General features: G+C 36.2%; 1 protein-coding gene across 7 annotated transcripts; it reads left to right on the plus strand.

Annotated features, from left to right (window-relative positions):
* The first annotated feature begins 258 nt into the window (after positions 1 to 258).
* LOC131795065 (prolyl hydroxylase EGLN3) lies at positions 259 to 20,965 on the plus strand. 7 transcript variants are annotated; one of them, XM_059112662.2, is made up of 7 exons: positions 259 to 308; positions 13,103 to 13,680; positions 16,929 to 17,051; positions 17,426 to 17,559; positions 18,389 to 18,441; positions 18,657 to 18,703; positions 18,892 to 20,965. In XM_059112662.2, exons 2-7 carry the CDS (start codon positions 13,117 to 13,119, stop codon positions 18,949 to 18,951), a joined length of 981 nt encoding a protein of 326 aa, XP_058968645.1. In that variant the 5' UTR covers positions 259 to 308; positions 13,103 to 13,116; the 3' UTR covers positions 18,952 to 20,965. The 7 variants fall into 7 exon arrangements, with proteins under 7 accessions (XP_058968645.1, XP_058968621.2, XP_058968614.1 ...); XM_059112638.2 differs by lacking the exon at positions 259 to 308 and adding an exon at positions 2,057 to 2,295; XM_059112631.2 differs by lacking the exon at positions 259 to 308 and adding an exon at positions 5,256 to 5,455.
* The last annotated feature ends 1,650 nt before the right edge of the window (positions 20,966 to 22,615 follow it).

Raw genomic sequence — 22,615 nt, forward strand, 5'->3', positions numbered from 1 at the left:
CTGGATTGTTACTTCTGGAATGTTTTTTTACTTAACCGAGTCATGATTTCTTGTGTTCCCTTTGAAGTCTAAGAAGATGGAAAAAATCACGTTTATCGAAAAATAGTGAGATTTCTCATTTGTTATTTTGCCATTCCCATCCTTAGACCGTTGAATAAAATCCTGTTGATGACTTGTTTGCCGCTATGATGAAAATTATGACTATGCATATTCACTTCAGCGCATGTCAACAACGGTGTGTTTACTTGGTTTGGTCTGGAAGTTGGACGCTTGAGGTTCTTTAATCGAGATTTAGCCGAATCACTACGGTAAGTGTTTAACTCGAATTTCTCAACCAATTTACAGAACTTTCACCCATTGGTTAGTTTGCTTCTTCTAATGAAAATGTTGTCATTTTCACGTAAATGACAATTTGTGATGGCTTGTTCCTTTGAAAGATCTGTGCCAAGCCAAGTCGCAAATTTCGTCGCAAATTTATACAAAAGTAACTTCTGTTTGAACTCAGAAACCTGCGCAGTGGTCATAATATTTTCAATCAGTCCTCTTTCAACGCGAAGCGAAGATAATTCACGACATGTTAACTTCCCTTGTAAAATCATTCATTCTAAATGACCGAGGAGGAGAGGGGGGTGGGGAATGACAGGAGTGATTGCTACACCATCCAAATACGAATGCTATTGTGGTTTTACATCGTCAAAGGCTGAATACAAATATTTACTATAAAGGGTAGACATACTGTCACAATAGTTATCAAAAATTTTCAAACGCATTTAAAGAACGAGGTACAGCCATAGGGTTCGCTCTTCATGTCTTAAAGACCTTCCTCTTTCATTTCAGTCAAGAGTTCAATCCCCCTCTGCCTCCCCTTCCCCCTGCTTAAGCTGAGTTAAGAATAGCTTTTCCGGCATTAATATTGTTTATGGCTCAATTTATATCTACCAATAAAACTTCGTACACGTACCTATGTTTTTCCACTGCTTGTCCTATAAAACGTATCAGGATACAATTTCAAACCAAACCACTGTCTCTGGAGGACATTTTTCTTTGAAAAAGGCTCTGAAATATCATCTTTCACTTTCTATCTAAGCCAAGTTCAGCATTCGTCTGACTTGTATTATGAGATGGATTGTTAATTGTTACTAACCGTGCAGATTCATGTCACGTTTAAAAGCCATGAAAGTGAGAAGTACCTTTTAATCTGCGATATAATTTGAAAACAACCTTCCAGTTAAGTTGTTTTGACGAAATCGATCGATGCCGCGCAATACAACGACCTGAGCAGTTCAAAGTTGAACAAGCGTGCTCGGAAGCATGCACAGTTGTTTTGCATCGAAAATCGAAATATGTCATAAGCTCGTGCCAACTTTATATGTATATATCACTTGATAACGAGTTTGTATTTCCTTTACTGCTTCCACATTGCAAGTCATCTTTTCATTGCTTAGCTAAATTCTTTTTAAAAAATTGTGCGAAGTGCTAGATTTATAATCCCTTGTTATCTATAATGTTTTTTTCGTTTAATTCATCTAACCTATACTTCCCAACCGCGCGCCCTGGCAATTGAAGTGGAACCTCTGAAAGGAATCGTTTTAAACCTTGTAATACTTTTATTTCAAGATTGGGTGGAATTGTTTTCTTACATATCTGCTACAATAATAAAAATAAGAAAGTACCACATTTTAAACCAACATCATTCGCCGAAATATTTCCCAATACAACCCTGTCACGCTCTCTATTGTTTAAACTTAATGACATAAAAATGACAACTTGATATCTAACCAAAACTTGAACAACATGCTGAAATTGTATTCAAAGTTGTTCCATGACATTGCCTTGAATCATTCCACGGGAAAATTCCACGGTTAAAGTTTTTCCTCTTTTATATCTATTTTAAATTCGACGGAAGAAAATGGTTTTAGGAGTGATTTATTTTTTCAACAATACGTCATGTAAATCGTGAAACTACGCACGAACAAAACCGCCCACCTGTAGACTAGTTCCCAGTCTTTCTATCCCAGCATGCGTTCGAAATTTAAAATTAAAAATTAGTCGCAGAGCAAGTTGCCAAAGACAAATGCTAGCGATAACCTTCTGAGCTCTCAGAAAAAAATATATTTTGGAAAGCCGTCATGTATTCCAAGCCATTTGCACAGAGAAATAATATGAGGAAACATATAGTTATAAGCGATTCCAGACGAAGAAGTTTGGTTTTAAGGCCGGCTACGTTGACTCAGGAAATCCTATGCCGGGCAAACCAACGTACACGACTCCTTCTTCAAGCAAGGATGTCTCATGGTATGTTAATAACTAAATTCTCCTTGTTTTGAGTATTACTCTAGATTAAGGGGTCGTCTCAATGCTTTACTTGGGCTAAAATTGTAATACGTAAGATTTTTTTCAAAAATATTCCAAATACAGCTTGTGTTTTGTCTCTAAAATATATTCGGTTCGCTCGCAAGAAATTTTGGTCACAAGAAGCGCTTGTTGAATTAAAGGAGATTGCATCGTATCCCAACCATAATTTTTTCTTATTTTGATAAATTTGTCTCTTTATAGTTCGATCCATGAGGTTACGTAACTGTAATAGAGCGATTCAGCCAAGCGAAGATGTTTCAATTTCCTCGACCGGCCGGTTCCCAAAATGGCACACATCAATCAAACTAGCACCCGGCCCATATTGGGATCAAAAAATATTTTAATTGTGACTTAAGGTTTTTGTGTTAATTTCCTGAGTCTCGTTGTCTTCCAACCGTAGAGTTCAGAAAAGCTGCTTTATAACAAAATAAAGGCATTTTTAAGGGAAATCATTTCGTAAAAGACGTGAACACTTCACGCCAGGGCTATGTTTCAATATTCCGCTTTCCTTGTGTTGCATACAGTCCAGCTCGAGTTTTCAACAGAAAAAACGGACACATGCGCTTATCAAAAATAATTAGAAAACAGATATTGAATTTGCTAAAAAGGTATTTTTTTAGAAAAAAGATAGGAAACAGTTACTACCGACTAGTCGTCTAAATATATCAGCTTTTAAGTTTATTTTCTGCTCATTAGAACCAAACACTCATGGATTAACGGATCTGCTTTTATTCCAATTTTAAATCACTACACGGGATCATAAAAATCTCGAAGGCCGCTGTTTGGATATAATAATTCACAACGTCGCGAAAATGCCTGTGACAATTTTTAATATATTCAATGTCACGTCTGTTCTTTTTTTGTTTGTTTGTTTTATCTACTGGTTACAGCTTACCGCTATTATATACTTCAGGAAGTTCTAAAATAACTTTCTTCAGAACTGACCCCGCCACGGCTCTTAGCCCATATAACAAAGAAAAACTTGGTAAACGTGCTCAGATGCATACATCGGGCGAACGGGCTTTCTCTGGCCAAGCCTCTTCCGCTCAATATCCTCACTTAAAAACCGAAGCCATAATTTTTTGTTTATCTCAGATCATGCTGTTGTGATATTTCATTTTTCATTCGTCAGAATATCTGATCTACGCGCGACTAAGCGCTCCTCCAGCTGTGTTAAAAAAAAAAATCTTTAAAGTGATTGATTTTCCTTATTACTACGGGTTTTGTTTCATGTCGCGCTATAGAATTCAGCTACAAAGTCTGGTACAGCAAATGTCCTCATGTAAATTGTGTCTTTAAAAGCTTTTGATCACCAAAACACACAAGAGTCTAAATTTTTTACGAAGCTGAAGAACGTTTGAAAGGGAAATTTGGATAGACGTGCCTCACACCCTCCCCTAGAGTAGGCGGTTGTCCCCACAGTGGGGAATAGTTACCGTGCTCTTTCTCATGTCTCCTATGAGTCTCGGTCCCACTCTCTTCGCTTCTCTGCATTATCCGTCTGTTTCCTCAAGTTTTCATACCATTCTAGTTAGCGCAGACATCTCTATTGCTTTAGTTATCTTTACTTACCAAGTAATTCTGCACTATTTCGGTGTCAAACTAAGAGAAAAAGAGACAGTTTTGTGAAGAAAGTCGAGAAAATAAAATGAATATGGGGATAATTGTGTTGTGTTAGCGCTCATATCAATTCGAACTTAATTTTAAGAAGGGTTTGTTGATTGAAAGCAAATTTTCAGGAGTTTTAATTGCAGAACATGGCGGCATATTTTGCTGAAGTCCTGAAACTACAATGAGGATAAGGTTCAGTGAAACTCGACGGACCAGGAACGAATGAAGGTCAAATGCAATACGCCAACTGACCCGGCATAATTGCCTTATAACAAAGAGATATAACCATTGTTATCTTTTGACGCAAACGACAACAGTCTTTAGAATTCAAGTAGACGTTCGAGGTCATTCAATGGGAGCGAAAGATAAAAGCTAACTGGTTTTCATTTTCCGCGCCCGGCATCATATCAAATGAACAATTATTTCTAAGACAAGTTATTATTAGTATGATGAAGTGCAAGATGTGTGACGCTTGATAATCGGAGGAGCTTGATTTACGTGAGTCACTGCACGTTTTCTCATGAAGGAAGATTAATAAGGTAACTTAGCCTGCAATTATACTTGGCAGCCCACGCACTGCATGAAAGGTTTTTATCGCATTTTTCGCTTTGCCTTGAATTTAAAGTTTTTTTTTTCGCCCATAAAAACTAATAAATTGATATTTCAACCAGAAAGAATATTCCTTCCTGAGTGAGTTTTTATGCTACTCATATGTGAGTTTTTATGCTCTCATATTAAACTCCTCAAATCTTAGCTCCCTCTCTGAAAGGATCAGATAAGCCTGGAAGTTTTGGACATATTTTTAAGTCATTAAAACTGTTTATCCTGCTTTTAAAACTAAATTTTGCATTTTCTTTCATCGGATAATTTGCGAAGTCCTTTAAACTCTTAAAAAACAAAGGAGAAAGGTTAAGGAGTCGATCGCATATATCATCTCTCTTGCCTGCATTTAAATAAGTGCGGCAGAAGCACGCGATCTCAAAGGCTCAATCAAACAAATTTTCCATGTGAATTTGGCAAATAATGTTATAATTCTGTCTAGATTGATTTACAGTAACTTTTAAAAGCCCTAATTTTAAGTTTCTTAAAGAATTTGGACCGGAAAATTCATAATTTCACATCTGTCAGCTTCCGTTCTTCTTTCCACACCGTGTGAATTCACACGTCTTAAGGGCGTATTTTGGTTCCCAGTCTGTGCGCGACTACGCCGCGGTGTTTTCTTTGAGATCTTAAGCTGTGAATTTATGGACATTAGCCTCAGAGCTTTTTAACCTCAATTGGTACAACTCATTTTGCGTAAAGGGGGAAATCATGATGTATGCCAAGTTACTGTTACAGAGGAACAACACAAAAACGCCAAGCGTTAGTAGACATCCAAGCACAAGTCAATACATTTTCAAACCAAGTTTGAATTCTCTGATTCGACAAGGAGTTCTGTCGCGGAAAAATCGCTTCGCCCAACTTTTCCCTCAAGCAAGGACTTCCTCTGGTACGTTAGAATATCATATTTTTAACGAAATGCAGCTTTACTCGGCATTATTGCAAAATGAAACTAGAAGCTCTTTGTAGTTTTAATGAGCTAAATCGGATCGAGCAAGCATACTTTAACCAGAACCACATAGTAAAGTTGTTTATGTACCAGCCATGAGGTACTATCACGAAAAAATGAGTCGTGAAAACAATTTTAAAGCATAGTATTCAGTTTCTTTTAGCTTTTTCTGTTTTTCAGTGTTCAAAATGTGGGTCGAAAAACTGGAAGCAGGAAATATGATGGGAGGAGAACAGAGTGTAGTTTCTATTTCGTCACTTTGAGAACATTCGCTCTTTCTCGTCAGGAAAGCGGAAGATATCCGCGGCAAATAATTGATCCTTTCTTATTTCAGAAGTAACGAGTGCAGCGAGGTATTTAATGATTTTCCAGCTCGCTTCTCAGTTTAAGGAGGCTCCACAGGATTTCTTGACCGCTATATATCTGTGTGAGAACATAGCGCGAGCTTTGTAAGTGTCAACGTGCAAAACAATCATGGCGGCGAGATATAATCGCACAATTGCTATCTGAAAAGGTGTGTCAAGAACAGTTGAACACTTTAAAGTTTTTATGTCATGGAATCTAGGGTTGCCAGCAACTGCACTCCTAATATTCATAGACCTTCTTCGCCTGAAAAAGAAGTCAACCGAAAAGAAAACACTGTGGGAAAGATTACCAAAAGGCGACAGATTCGAAAGTTTAATCATGCTCAGATACAGATCTTGGCAAAGTGCTATTCCATTGCGTAATGTTTTGCGACAAAGGAAGTAAGTATCTTTCGAGCAAGATTTATCGCGTTTCCTTCGGTGGAATTTCGTAAGATTTGCTGAATCGTTGAACATATTTGTGCGCTTCCTAGTGCCTGCTTTAACTATAAATTCATAAGACCAAATTTGAGATAGAGGAAGAAAACACAAAACTGCAAATAACGAGCGAACTACGTCTGTAACCCCTATTTTTTCTGCTTTTCAATGATCGGCAAAGCAAATTTCACTTATTGTTAAAATTTTGAGAGATTTCACCGAAGCAAATTGAAGAAAAACAAAGGCAGAGCCAAATTATCACTGGCGAGCGCCTTCCTTCTTGGAGCCTTAACTTAGTAACGAAATTCATATTGATGATATTTACTACAGAAAACGATAGTCCGAACCTCGTTCATCGCTTTTTGATGGCTTTTAGTTACCTTGAAAAGAAAAAACAAAACATTTCCAAGAGAAACATTACAACACGCGCGCCAACATTGAACAAAAACCCATAGAGCCTCTTAACTCGGCAATTTTTCGATCTATTCTCATCAATCTTCCTAGATTACCCAGGTCTACTCGTCTTCAGTTTTAAAACAAGCTTCTGTTATTACAAATCCTGATATAAAGCAAAGGTTCCTACAAAGATGAAAAAATTGAAAAGAAAAATTGATAGTAAAACTTAAGAAAAGTGGAGGTTGTATCAAGTCGTATAAAAAAGTGAGACGCTATAACCAAGTTATTTATATCTCCACCTCTAATGATTTTCGCGTTTACAAAGAACTGAAAAAAACTCAATTCACCAACCTATGTTGAAAGGGAACAAAATTATTTCATTTCTTTTTAAAGCGGGGGGCGATGAGAAAAATACAAAAATAATATAAACTAAATAAAGGGAGTAATGATTGATTTATCACCAAATTCTCTTGCAAAAGTTATGTGAAAAGTGTGGTAGCCATTGAAGAGATTTGATGTTTAGATCTGTTGAGTAAAATTGTTAAAATTATTGCCATTAATGTTCCCTCTTGAAAGTATCTTTTTTACTCCTTCAAGGAATCGTTTGAATTTGACATCCGAGCTATGGGGAAAATCGTTAAGGGCGTGGTTTTTGTGTTGTGTTAAAAACTTGTTTAATATGCTGGCCCAGAATGTAGGTATTCATTTTCTGATTTGCGCGTGCGTGAGCTTCCCAATTAACAATTTATCCGATGCTTTGCTCCGAAATCGCAAAATCAGAAAATGTGGCTTTTTTTTTTGTTGCATCTGCTCTTAGGAATCGAAAGTGCTAACCTTGTAGTCGAGCAAATCCTTCCAGGCAAAATTTTAGTCAAGTGAAAATGTGTCAAGGATAACCAATTATAGCATATTAAGGAGATCAGCAAACATTTTCCATATTTTCAAATACTTTTTACTAATTCTGGTTTGGTGAATTCTCATGTAATCATTAGAAACAGCACGAGGACCCCTTCCTCAGGTGTGACCAACGCCTTTATTTTCTCGAGCCTAGGATTCTTTTCTTTTGAATTATTCGGAGAAGTTAGTGGCTGATCGCGTAATTTATTTCCCTCAACGACGAAAGTAAGAAAAAATTCATCAAAAAAAAATAAACAAAAACAAAACGACTTGCTTACGTAGTTCGTGACCTCTCATGACTCGACGCACGCGACGAGATGCACGTGCGCCTTTGGCCTCGTTATGAGGTAGTCGTCGTTCATCTCTCTGACTCCTTTCCAAGCCCCTTTTGATTTAAATTGCTTCTCACGGTGAGGACTAAACACTTCAATGGCAAAATGGCGTCGAGACGGTTGTTGTTTGCTAAGGTTATCGTGAGAAGAAAAAAACGCAGGAAAGGTTTGTAAGATTTGGCTACTTTAGTGGCCATGTCTTCTTCAAATCTGCCAATGGGCAAAGTGTATAGAACTGTGGGAACGTAACAACTTATGAGGCCAGGAAAGACATTTAAAAGGTGAGGATTACTAAGTTTTGTTTGTTGTTGATGATCGTGCACGCAACAGAAACTTGGAAAATCTTGCCCGTGTTTGAAACCAAGTTGTCTCTTTTACCGATACACGCTAATACTTACTTAATGTACACGATTTTGTATTTTGTACGAAAGTTCAGGGCTTTAACATCGCAAATATGAAATATGGCGTTAAACCTTTCTATGAAGCTTGAGAGGGGTTTTGTCACCCAAACTGTAAAACAATTGTACTTTCTGCATTTTCTCTGAGTGGGCTGTTTATTTATTTACCGTTCTCAGAAGAATCTTATATGGGTGCTTAAAGACTTAGATAAGAGTGATGACCTTGTTACTGTAAATTCACCGAAATCCATGGCTTGTATTTTTTGCGACGTCCGCAAACATCACCAAACGTTGAATTACTTTTGTGACAATTTTCTGGAGTGTAAAGTCACTTAAAAACCGTCAATTGTTTGTGAATCCTAAATTGAATTGGTGAAGTGTACATGTTCTCTGGCACGGGCCGTTTGTTTTCAAGGGGTCCTTCCGATTGTCATTAGTCCATGATGTTCAGAATACTTTGAGCAAGAGTGGTTTAAACTCACTTACGAGACTATCACCCTCAGACTATCTGAGAAGAGTTACAGAGCAGCATGAACCTCGGCTTTCTTCGTATTTCTCAAGTTTCTAACCTTGGAATTTAAATCAAGTTAACTTTGGACAGGAAAATTTCACTATATTCCTCACATCTTAAAATCCGAACGAAAACAAATTTAACATTCCTCACTCATCAACATATGCATGTCGTTGCTAACGAAATCGTCTAAGATACCTTGAGATTTTTTTCTTGTTTCGTCACGTACCTGGGGTAGTTAATCGTTTTATTTTACTGTGGATATTAAGAAATTAAGATTACACATAATTTTTATAAAAATTAAGTAATAATGGCTACAACATCAAGCCAAGGTGAAATGGAAATCTTCCAAACGTGTGGGAAGCAGGATAGAGTATCAAACAAGTTTTCCTGAAAACAAATTATAAATACAACGTCACAATATACTTTTTTACGAGAAACGTGTCGAATGTCACTTCTTCGCAAAGAAAAACAGGCCTCTAAAAATGAAAAGTATGGAAAATTTGCGCTCTCTGCGGAAAACTTATTGGTAACTTTCCTTCCTGCCGCACGCGTGCACGTAGTCACATCACTGAACGGAACTAATTGTTAGTCAAGTATATTTCCTCTCCTTGTAATCGTGACGACATGAACGTTTCCTCAAGTGTATATAAACTCAAATTGCATCCAGTTCATTTAAAAGCTATGCAGACATCGACGTGTATACCAAGCTTCGACTACAGAGGAATAGGTTTAAAGATTAAGTGAAATGGGTTCTTGTAGAGGAGGTGTGATTTTGAGACGTAATCCGTTATGCGAGAGACAAGAATTAAATTGGAAAAATTGTTCTACATTTACACATCTTCCAGCCAGGATATTTTACGGTACGTTAAATACACTCTCTAATAATTATATTTTGGTATTTGTGTTCTTGTCAGAACGAGACAAATTACCTCTCGCCTTTTGTAGTCATTTCAAGAGGAAACTGAGGGAAATTCGGTATGAAAGAAGTTTATATATTTCCAGTATTGATCAGATATAAATCAGTGTTCGAGATCATTTGGCTGTATTCATACGAACGGACTAAATAAAAAAATTAGCTATAAATACTCCTCTTTCACCGGTGATCGTTGAAATTATCTCGCGAGTTTGAAACAAACTGATCGACTTTGACAAACGAGAAAAGTTTAGACCCAGCTATAGTAGTACACAAAGAGTCACTTGTATATCGTAAATTCTAACGAGTTTCATATAGAACTTTCCATGTTATCAAAGTTCAGTCCAAGTCCTGTATCAAAGTTTAACTCTTTCGTAAACATGGACTTCGTTTACTTTCGTCTCTCTCAGCAAGAAGTCGCGTTCTAATACGTCCATCTCGTTGTTCATTTTGTATCGACTATGATCATCTGCACGATTGTAAAACAACACGTAGAAATAAGACGGCATGCAAAAGATGAATTGATTCTTGAAGTTTTTGATGCAAGCTGGAAAGAGACTCGTTCCTCAATTTTGTCAATACTTCGATCGTGAAGTTCTCATTACGAGAATATTGCAGGGATTGATCCATTGAATTGTAGTCTGAGTGTATTGTTTGCGAAGTTTTGGGAAAGTCCCTGCTAAAATTGCGATAGTCACATTCAGTTTCTCCCATTACATGGGTTGATTCGAAAATACAAGTCTGCAAAATGTTGCGAGTTATTTCTGGTAAATGTGAGCTTTTGAAGTGAAATAATGAATCATTTCACTTCTCTATGGATCAGTGTTTCAGTTTAGATTGCTTAATAACGATAATTTGGACGAGTCGTACTGATTTTCGCTGAATTTACCAACTGTCCTTTGTGTTTTAGCTAGTTATTAAGAAATTTGGCGATTACAGTAAAGGGTTGTGCAACATGGGCATCCTATTAGTATGAGACACAGCCTTTTCTCGGCGCATTAAATTTACCGTGGCATATGTGTCATGACCTGATTGTCGCATTTAGCTTGCAACGACGCACGGAGATAGCCCCCTAAAAGCCATAGAAAACGAGAAAAGTGTCTGACTTTCCGTTTCGAGGAGAGCTTTTAAAGGATTTCTTGAAATCGGGTCTCATCTGACCAATTCGTTTTCTTTTTGCCCTTAAACTCATAAAGTTCCTTGATGGCAAGCCTCCATCTTTCTCGGCCCAGATCGTGTTGATGATTCATAGGCGGACTCTGCTTGTTAAATGACTTATCGAAGCTATTGTAACGCAAAATCATGACTCCAAACTGATCCCGCCTCTAGAGAAGCTTTAGAAATATTTCTAGAGCTCGAGTCGACCAACATTGTATTTGGATTATCTTTCAGTGATAACTGCATTTGAACGGAACGCGCGCCTCTCCCAACACAAACACGTAGCGAACGAATGGATCTAAGAGACCATAAAATCAACAATAGTGAACACTGCGTTCATCGTGAATATATCTCGGTTAAGTTGTGAGGTTGGTTCAGTGAATGAGTTTCATTGGTTTATTGCTTCGGTGTCGGCTTTAGGCAACATTTTCACGCAGCGCGATATATGGAGAGAAAAGACATGAAGCGATATTATATCGACTTTCCTTACCCCGCGAGTTAATATGGAAAATCTTTTTACTCCAAGGAAGAGGCCTGGTATTTTGTGCAAGGCTCTCTGCACAATGAAGTCGATTAAAAAGAAAAAACTTCCATCGTTACTTGCTTGGAAGCGGGAGACCATAAAACCTCCTCCGACTCGTCCTCAAACACAGAACAAGAATAGATTGCCGTTCCCTTTTATTACGTATTTTGTTTAGTGGGAGTTACTTGGTGGCCGCTTTATGGCAAAAACACGATTTTTGTTCACGACATTTTCATTCTACACTTCGGTAAGGGAAAACGATGAAAAACAAGGAGAGAACGCAGCAGCCTGCACCGACATTGTGTAGACTTTTCTTCATTATATTAACCTGTCGTTTCTACTTAGAGATCTCATGTATTCCGAATTGCCTCTTGTGGTCGGCTTTTGAAAAAACTTTCTTATTGACTGATGAGTTAGTAACTTAGTATATATCTCGTGAATTTTTCAGTCTTTTGAAATGTCTGAAGTCTTGCAAGAGCAGCAGTTAAATCGCCCATCCCGTTAGGGTAGCCTGGACAGCACCGGGACGGGACGGGATGTAACAGGCGCTTATCGGAACCAATCAGATTTCAGGCTAACAGGGTAATTTAACATTATCAACTGAGTTGATAATATAAATTGGCCACCTCTCTGACGAAGGGCAAACGCTCGAAACGTTAGGTTTGAAACTCTTTACGGTGGCCAATTTACGTTATCAACCCACTTGATAATACTTAATTACCCTGTTATACTCTCCCACCGACGCCGCACCACATTTCCCCCCCCCCCCCCCTTCAATCAGATTTCTCTTTGACATGTCAAATCCGTAGCGGTCACACTGAGGAAAATATTAATTAGAACTATTTTTAGAACAAGTTAATGTAATTTTAGAGCAGGGTCAAAGTGCCCTTGACAGGAGAGATCAGCGGTGGGATGTACTACGTGAAAAGAAACTACTGTAGTTCTTTGCCCAGCACTCGTCTTTCGCCATCAAAAGAAAATAAAAACTGAAAAAAAAATACATCACGCCATTGAGGCAAAAGGTTACAAAAATTTATCATAACAATCAAACTTCCTGTTGTGATTGCTGATCTTTGATTCAAATTAGCGCCAATGTCTTTGCGTGGGCGGGCAATAAAATCAGAAGACTAATGTCCATCTACTCTCGGTGAACCCGAAAATTTCGTATAGTATTTTAACGAGCATTCACTGCCCAAACATCCAGTCACTATCAATGATGGTCAGTATCTCTTCTTTATTATGGAAAATTACACAAATTTTATTGCGTATTCATGGCTTTTAACCTCGCGTGACTTTCTATGTATTGTTTACATCGTGACGTATTTGCATTGCGTTCGAATTTAGGGAAATCGTTATCAGACACGTACAGGCCAAGGGCGCTTGCACAACTCTCCCATTTCTTAGCAAAAGAACGGATTCTCTCCATCCTTTGAGCTTGAAGAGGCTATCTTACTTTAAAGAAAAGCTTTCCTAAATGGATTTATCTCCAAATTAGGGCTTGTTCGAGAAACATACAACGAAAACTCACGTTTTTTGAACCAACGCTCTGTTATGATCACGTGTTATGGCTGTCTGTGTTTACACGTGACCTAGTGTGTGACATGCAGCCGTAGAGTGACACCATTGAGTTGATTCTCCGATCGAATCTAAATTTGTTTTGTTTCACTTTGTCAGGCTCGTTTCTCCGTATGTCCTGCGTTAAATCAAGTAACAGAAACATGTTGTGCGATCTGTGCAACGAGAAAGCAGTGACGAGATGCCCATATTGTAAAACTGCTCAGTATTGTGGCGCGGAACATCGAAAGAGCGACTTTAAATTACACAAGAAAAAATGTATGGGGTTGCCTTCAGTGGAAAAGGAACAACAGTTTAGGGAAAATAGGTTAAATGGGTACACCCCGATGGACTTACTTCCAAACAGGTTTTTCGAGCGAGCGGAGTTTGTCGTGGATACGTTGAGAAAACAAGGTTACTGCTATCTAGACGATTTTCATGGTGAAGACATTGCACTAAAAATCCTCAGCGAAGTAAAGAACTTACATCAGAGAGAGAAGTTTACAGACGGAGAATTAGTATCTTCAAATGGGAATGGTAGTATGTTAAACAAGAAAATACGGGACGATAAGATAGCTTGGATAGATGGTAAAGAGGAAAATTGTCAAGCCATTTCGCATCATATGACAACAGTGAATACTTTGATAAGATTCTGCAATGGACTTATTGAAGAATACGACATAGAACACAGGACAAAGGTAAGAATGATATCTCTGTATACAGCACTTTGTTCGAACGCATTTCATTACAGCGACGTTGTACACATGTTAAACTTTTTATGGATTCGATTGCCCATTACACGAACAGTCAGATACCATGTTAATCTCCCAGGCGTTTTTCCGCCTTACGCTGTAGTTAATGAAGGATTTGTGCTTTTAATCCATTAGATACACTGCTGTTCTCGACTTTGTTCGAGATTTTCGCGCCGATTGAGATCTAAAAGGGTGAATTTTTATATTTTTTGCCGAGTCAAAGGCATTCGTTTAATGTCATGCACCTAATTTGAATTTTCTTCAGAAGGAAGCAATGGCCGTCTTCATATTTAGCTTCTGGCGCTCTACGTGCGTTCGATCACGTACTTATTCATTGTTACACGTGACCAAATTGAACAACTGGAGACAACATTTGAAAAAAATGAATTTTCTCGAAAAGTGTGGTTCTTGAAATCTCTGGCCAAGGGTCTCGTAGGCCCAACGACATATAATCTCTTTACAGTATCATAAGCAATATACATTTGAAATTCTTTTGCCAAGGTCAAGGGTGTCGAGATTTTAATTACAGAGACAACAAACTGGCTGAACAAGTATTTTGAAAATTTTAACTGTAGAAAATTTTTCAGATTAAAACATTTTGTTTTCCTTCATGATACATGGATCTTAACTGGAACTATAGATATTTTAGTATAATTTTTTTCCTAAGGGTATTTTCATTTCTATCACAAACTTACAACCTATTGTTGTGGTAGACTGCCACAGATTGCAATGGGAAATTTTCAGATTAAGAGACTTAAGTGTTCTCTAGTTAGTTTAACATGCATTTGAATGTAATGTATCCATTGAAATTTCATGGTGGTTAAAAATTTTAATTTTTCCCATCTCTAACACTGGAATATGTTATGTACAATTTATGGTACTAGGTACCAATTATGAACTCCAACTTGGGTGTGAAGTAATGCATGCTCTTCCCACCAATTAGAAGTGTAGGGATAACCGCGTAAATAATCTCCAGAATCATGCAGTCTAGGCCAAAACGTTTCCCAAGGATTGCTGTTTTGTGGTCATGAATGAGAGGTTTTTGTGTTTGTTTTTGTTTTGAAACGTGAATTGTCACATGTAAAAGTGTACTGATGAATTATTTTGCATACTTATGTAATAGCTGGATTGTAACATGCTCTGGACAAGTGCTACCTCCAGGATGATTAATGAGTTTGAGCATACCTTGTCGATTTGTACCCAAGATACAACAATTTACATGTATGCCTGTAGACAGCTCAACAGTGAGATCTTGTTTCTATCACTCAGAAAGCTGTCAGGATGGTTAGGCATTACACTATCCAACACTAGAATTTTATTTAGAAAAAGAAAATTATAGTTGAACACTTCTGAAAAATTTAGTCCAAAATCAAGTTTTCTTACTGAATAGGGGAGTAATCTTGTTGACTCAAGTTCTAATGCATCATCTTTCAGACCATTCACATGGAGTATAATCCAGTTAATTCTAGAAAGATATTAGTTTCAAAGGAAACATTTTTTTTTTTTGCTGGGTCATTGGGCAAGTGAAACACTTTGTTGACTATCAACCAATTGTGGATAAACGGCTTAAGTTAGGTTTTAACAAGTGATGTTTTGAACGCGATCTCTTCATAAGAATAAGGGGTTTCATCAGAACCTTGAGTTTTAATCACAATGTAATAATTTTGAAATTGCATGGATGAATACACATGTTGAATATTTCATTCCACAATTCTAGAATGTAGTTGCTCAAGCATGGACAAAGAAATACTGAAGTGTGTTTTGGGTTAATCACAACTGTTTCACACGTATCATGTGCATGTACCAGTTGAAAAGCTTCCTCAACTACACATAAAGCCATTTCAATTGAGATCTGACTTGGTTTTTTTCTTCTTTCTTTTTTTTTTTTTCCACTCAAAGTAGCAAACACCAGTGCTTGTAGATATTCAGTCGTAGTTCCCTGACCTTTGTAGCATTTACATTGCACCTCTGACTTGAAGACATCGCACAAAAATTTCAAAAGATTTTGTCATACACGATTTAAGATTCACATGTGGTTTGGTTCACAACCGATATTTCGATTTTCAGGATTTCTTTTGTGTATGAATGTGGATTGTGTTCTAGAAAGCTCTTTGGATTCAATGATGCGTTAAGGTTATGAGATAAATTCATTGAATGGGATATCTACAGGAAATTAGAATCTTTGAATTAATCAGTTTCAACCCAAAAGTTGTGAACTTTCATTGTTCTCTTTTTCCTGACGTCACTTGACTTTGACCCCGACACCCCATAAAGCACTTGGAAAAGAAAAGCCAAACAGATTGAAGAAACGTGATTAAACACGTGAGAGGAAGGAAACAATGTGCCAACACTTTGACGCAGAAGTCGCTTTAGAGGTCATTCTCTAAATTTGGGAACACCATTTAAAAAAAATGTCACATTCACAAAATTTGGGAATGGGTTGCTTTACTTAATTTATCCTAAATTAATTGAACATTCAGAACTACAGTTTATAAGTAAATATGCATGCAGCTTGTTTAATAAAACACTAAGTGGATCTAGTGCTTGATCCAGTTGGAAAAGAAGAAGGGTATCAAACAAATCCTGTTTGTTTTGACATATTTGTTACAAATGATGTTTGGTTTAAGCTGATAAATCTATCTTGAATGTGTAGTCTCATCAACTTACCATTCATGTACTTTTTGTAAAGACTTCTGTATTTTGGTTAAATCCAAAATGTAGTGCACTATGTTAGATCCTCTAGCTTTTCCTTAGGTGTAAGGTAACTAAAAATGAATTTCTCAAGAAATCCTCAAGTGACAAATGCTGCTGTTTTAACATGATATTTTGTAGAAAAATGAGCATTTAATCCTTAATCATGTTGATCCCAACATTTATACGGCTAGTCTTTGTCAGGCGAAAAGGTTGCCTATACCTTTCTTGGTTTCATATTTAGAAGGTTATAGTAATCTACTGAAGTCTGAACTTTAAGGGAAATTTAGGTGGTAGGATTGAAAAATCGTATGCTGTTGACCAAGGAATAGTCAGCAGTTATACATACTATTGATCATGTCCGTGGTAATATGGTATTTTCATTTCAGAATTAATAGGAAAGTAATATTTACACAAAGAAGAAAATTTAGTTACTACAGGTGCTAAAGCTTTTCCTTATTATTATTGTGTTGACCAGAATTTCTTTTCTTCCTTGCTCCAAGCAGGCAATGGTGGCATGCTATCCTGGTCAGGGTACATGTTACAAAAGACATGTAGACAACCCCAATAAAGATGGACGCTGTATAACAACACTGTACTATTTAAACCCAGGATGGACAGAGGAGGTTAGTAGCTTTTCTATAAATATCAGTTCACCCTATCTTGTCTGGATTTTATGTAAGCCTTACAGAAAACTCAGACAAGGATAAAAAAAAACTACATTTCGGAAATGTAGTTTTGGGAGAACTGTGTATATTACCACCAGAATATTCTCCATTTCTAAATGAAAAATGGCTGAGGCAATCCAAATCTAGTCAAAGAAAACTGCTCAACAAGGAAAAAATTCTCTGATTGGTGGTATTTTAATGAATTCCCTCTCTTTTTTTGGCAAATTAAATTAGTTTTGTACATATTTTAGATGGATGTCTTGGCTAGTTTCTCCCTTAAGATACAGTTGTTTACACTATCGATGACAGAAAATGACCATTTTGTTTTACAGAAAGGAGGTATGCTAAATCTTTATCCAGGAGGCAGTGAAGAGCCAGTGAAAATTTTACCCAGACTAGACAGGTTACTCCTGTTTTGGTCAGATCGCAGAAATCCACATGAAGTGGCACCCTCTCATGACGTGAGGTTAGTTTACAACTCTTCCCTTTTGGCACATATAATATATACGCAATTGTTTTTGTTGTATCAAGGATTCCAAACAAATTTGTTGTCAGTGTCATCAGCCGAAGTCAAAAAAAAAAAACCCAAACACAGTTGAGGTTATTGTCACAATCCTTGGTACCACCCTTTTGGTTATGATTATACTTTTCTTGATGTTTAATTACAATTTTTGTCATGATGGTCCTTATTATTATCATTACTATTATTATAATCGTCTTCCTCATTCCACCTTATCACTTTTACTAGAGCACTGACACTACCTCTTCTTTTGCTTGTAATCATCCTCACAGTATTTTCCTCCTCATTCTAATTTATTGCCATTTCGTAATACCTATTCTTCTTTTTAGTCTAATTAGTCGTGTAACCTTGTCAGGGACAGTGACAAGGCCCATGTATCATTTAAATTTGATTTAGGAAAGGGCAAAGTGTTTTGATTTTAATCAACCCTTTAACTCCCAAGATCTCATTAATAATTCTCCTTACTGTCTGCCATACAGTTCTTGTGATGTTAGTTTGGAGAATTTGGTATTGGATCAACCAATAATCCTCTAACTGATATTTTTCTTTATTCTCATCACTTGTCTGCTTGATATTGTAATGATATCTAAGGAGAAATTCTGTTTTGGTCACTCATGGGAGTTAAAGGGTTAAAACACCAGAGAATACATACTACTATTTCCTTTTTTTTGGCCTGTGTGTTTCATTAAGGGGTCAGAAGTACCTTATGTGCATTTTTTGCTGATCTTGAATTTGTTTTGTAAATAATGATTTTTTATTTTCTTCTCCTTACAAGATACGCTATCACACTATGGTATTTTGATAAAAATGAAAGAGCTAGGTTTAGAAGTAAGTGAATTTATTATTCTTTGAAGTACTATACTTACATATATGTTCAGGGTGAATTTGTTCTTTGAGTAAAGTATATTACATGTTCCTCTTCTCTGGTAATTTAAGATGATATGTTCAAAGGTACATATTGTATGATTCAGGATTATCTGTTTTCTGGAGGATTAAACACGACTCTTTCAATTTCTCAAAAATAATTCTTTTTTTAACTGTAGAAAAACAAGAAGAGGAGGAAAGGAAAAAAGCAATTTTTAGCGGACAGGTACAATACTTAAGTCATGCTTTAACAAATGGTCATTTTAATAAATTTTTAAGATATTAATCTGAAGAGTACCCCAGTACTAAATAAACTTCTTTACAGAAGAAGTACCCTTTTGACCCACATATAGAATTCTACTATAGAACATCAGTAGGTTAAATTCAAGCTCTCTCTCTCTTTTTTTTTTTTAGGAAAATGGCAGCAACGAAGGAGGAGGCAAACAAGACCAGGAAATTGCAGGAAGTAGTTGAGATGTACATGCTGTTAACTTGTGACAAGAATTCTCAGTTGTAGTGATTGAACTCTCCCAGTCTGGGTTAAAAAAAAATACTTTGAAGACTGATGCTTAGAAGATTTCCTTTGTGTACTTTATTAGCCAAACTTAATATGTAACTGATAAAATGAGAAAGAAAGTAATGCTGTAAGCTTTGTTTACTGTTCATCAATAGGCTGTTGTAGGCATTCAGGTAGGAAAACTGGGCCAAAATATAAATGGCATGATAGTAGGGACAGAGCAATACCGAGGAAGGGTTGGGTCATTCACTATGCTACTCAACCCTTGTTTTGTTTTTGTTTACACTCCTTTTCTGCTCTTGTGCTGTTAACTCTTTAACTCCCAGTACAGTGATTAACATGAAACTTCTCTCAGTGATATCCATACATTATTCAGCAAACAGGTAATGAGAATATTCAAACCTATCAGGAAGAAGCTGCTATCTTGATCTAGCACCAAGTTCTCATTACTAATTTACAAGGAAATGTGTAGCAGCTAGAGGGGAGAATTAACAATCAGATCTTGGGAGTTAAAGAGTTAACTATCACACTTTGGTTTCCTAACTGAACAGTCTGCCTGGAACAGAGTTAGTGCTTTAAAAGAATCTACCTCAAACAATAATGAATCAGTTGTATAAGTACTAGTAATGTGTTAAGGTGGCTTTGAAAGGAGCTTTGAGAGGAAAGGTAAATGCTTAACATACAAAACAACAAGGGAAAAATTATATGTTGTTTTTGTGTTGAACATGGATAGCTTCTCAATGTGATGTTCTTTTTGCATGTACTCCATGTAAGAAGTCAATTTCAGAGGCACTTTACATTTTTTGAAATGTGATACTTCTAAATTTTTACATCTTGTGGCACATTAGAATGTTTGTTCCACTGTGTACAAAATTCTGTGTAACAGTTTTATAGAAATGTGATCGTAGAATTATCTTAACTTACTGTAACTAGCTTTAAAGATTCTGTTTCAGTTTTTTTTGGAATTCTTTTCTTAATTGAGCCCTGAGGAAACTGCTTTTATTTATATAACTTAATCTTTTCAGATGCAAAATTATGAAATCCAACTTTTTCATCTAAAATGGCTCTTACTTAGTTTTGTAGCATGAGAGGGAATTGGCATAACATATCATTAACATATCATTAACATATATGGCATATGTAAACTTCTTCACAAAATAGAAACTGTTTATGTGTTCAGAAAGCTAGCTGAAGTGATTACATTGTAAGTGATGAGTCTGGCTCCCTGTTAGGATATCTTTTTCACATGAGGAATCCATTTTGTCAGCTTTGCTTAAAATAATTTCAGTATTAATTGACTGGTAAAATCCTTAAATCGTATAATATTATATCATACACAACCAGATGGATATGCAATTTATTTGTTGTCAATCTGCTGAACACACAAGACTGATTCCTCTATGTTTAAGAGGTGACCAATCCCACCTACCATTAATTCAAAGCTTTTCAGTTGATGGCAAAAGGTACAAATATATAGCATTACTAATGGCTATTTTACTGTGAGGCCCAAGAAAAATATCTTAACTTTAAAAAACATACAGTCATATTCTTGGTTTATATATATATCAGCATGGTTATCATAAATTGTTCTCACACTGTGAGGATGAAAAAGTTGGAATGGTAAAGGAAGTTTGACTGCAAGGTAGTGCTTGCCTAACAAAGATTAATGTTTAGATTTATATCTGGGATAGGTTAACAACAATGCATTTTATGGTTTAGTTCCTAAATGAGAAGAAAAACAGCAATTTAAAAAGTCTTAAATACTCAACACTTTATTGTTGTTAAATATTTCCTAATGTGCTTAAAGTAAGGATGAAAAATATGTTGGTTTGAATCAAAAGAGAGCTAAATTTGCTGCTTTGGAAATGTGAATATGTGCATCCGTGTATTGTTTGCAGATTTGCCTGCTGTCTTATCAAAAAAATAAAAGTCACATCAAGAAATTATTAAATAAATGTACATTGAAACTAACATTTTGGAAATTTAATCATTTCTTCAATTGATATTAAGACTGTCAGAAATTAGAGTAGCATTTTCATATATTTGATTCCTTTGTGTAATTTGTTAGAACCTTTGAATCCAACTCAATATCTGATATTGGTTTATTAACTGCTATGAAGAGAGAACATGATAGACCTCTTTCATAGATGGTGGACTTAACCATTTACATCCTAAAATCAGTATGCATATTCTTCGTACTGCTTTTTATACATTTCCAAGGGTGCAGACAAGGAGAATTTGTTTACCAATCAAGAGTTTCTTTTGTTGGTGATCATCTCCTTTATTCTCATGGCCATCATATGTGAGTCAGGGGTGATATTGTGGGGAGAAATCTGATGCTAGTCACCCTTAGGCTTTAAAGAGTTAATATTTCTTTTACATTTATGTCAATTAGCCTTTCTGGCCTCTAAAACATGTTTATGGATCAGGAAATTCTTGCTCTAAAGGGAGGCCGAGAAGACTTGCTTGCATGCACATAAGCTTAAAATAATAGTAACGCTTGTAGCTCCACCATGAAAGAGGTCTTCAGAGGAAATACATCATCTAAAGAGTTTCAATCCAATTTTATTCATGCCAAACCATAAATCTCTTTTTTTTTTTTTCTACTTCCACCTGTCCTAGGCTAGTGCTTTAGGTAGTTTTTCCTATTTTTTTCTCTGGTAATTTGGAGCTCAATTTTGTAATTAGTTCTAGTCCAAGCAATGAAACCTCGAGACAAGAGAAGATTTTGGTACTTTTTAGAGTATATATAATATACAATATAAGATATGATTAATTGAAATTGAGTCTTCTTTAACATCAAGTCTCCCAAAAATTACATTCCATTCTGTCAATGTTTCAACATTAATACAGTTATCTTTAAGCCAGGATAAGACGTGTTTTCATGACAAAAGTGATGGAAGCTCAGGGATTAAGGCAAGGAAGCTCAGGGAGGGTGGGTGGGGAGGGAGTATGGTGCATTCTGTCAGCTTTTTTTATGTCCCTTAACCCTTAACTCCCAAGATCTTGTTAGTAATTCTCCTTACTGTCTGCCATATAAATCTTGTGGTGTTAGATTGGAGCATTTGGTATTTGATCAACTAATAATCCCCTAATTGATACTTTTCTTTTCATCTCATTCAAGTGATTCATTCTCGTCACTTGTCTACTTGATATTTTATTGATAGTGTAAGGAGAAATTTTGTCTTGGTCACTAATAGGAGTTTAAAGGTTAAGACTCTAACCTACTTTTCACTCCATTTTCTCTTCTATAGACTTGTAGTTCTAATCACTTTAAAATAAGTTTCTTATCGGAGCTAAAATGAATTTCCCTGGTGATTTAGAAAAGATTAATTGTAAGGCCTTACACTTAAAACCAACATGTACTTATGTTCCTTTTGAGTTTGTGCCTTGTGTTTACAACTATAAATGGGTTATTGCCTGTTTATTAGAAATAAAATGTTTCCTACTGGGTTAGTTTAACATTTTTGGGTCTCAAATTACACAGTGAATGATGAGATGATATGAAATATTTGATTAAGGCTGCATGAAGTTCTTTTTCTTAAAAACTTGGAATTTCTAAAGGATAGATTCTACTAATACTTATTAAAATATTAAATTCTCAATACTCTTTTAGGCAGT

This window comes from Pocillopora verrucosa, chromosome 13 (genome assembly GCF_036669915.1).
Source record: "Pocillopora verrucosa isolate sample1 chromosome 13, ASM3666991v2, whole genome shotgun sequence".
Lineage (NCBI taxonomy): Eukaryota > Metazoa > Cnidaria > Anthozoa > Scleractinia > Pocilloporidae > Pocillopora > Pocillopora verrucosa.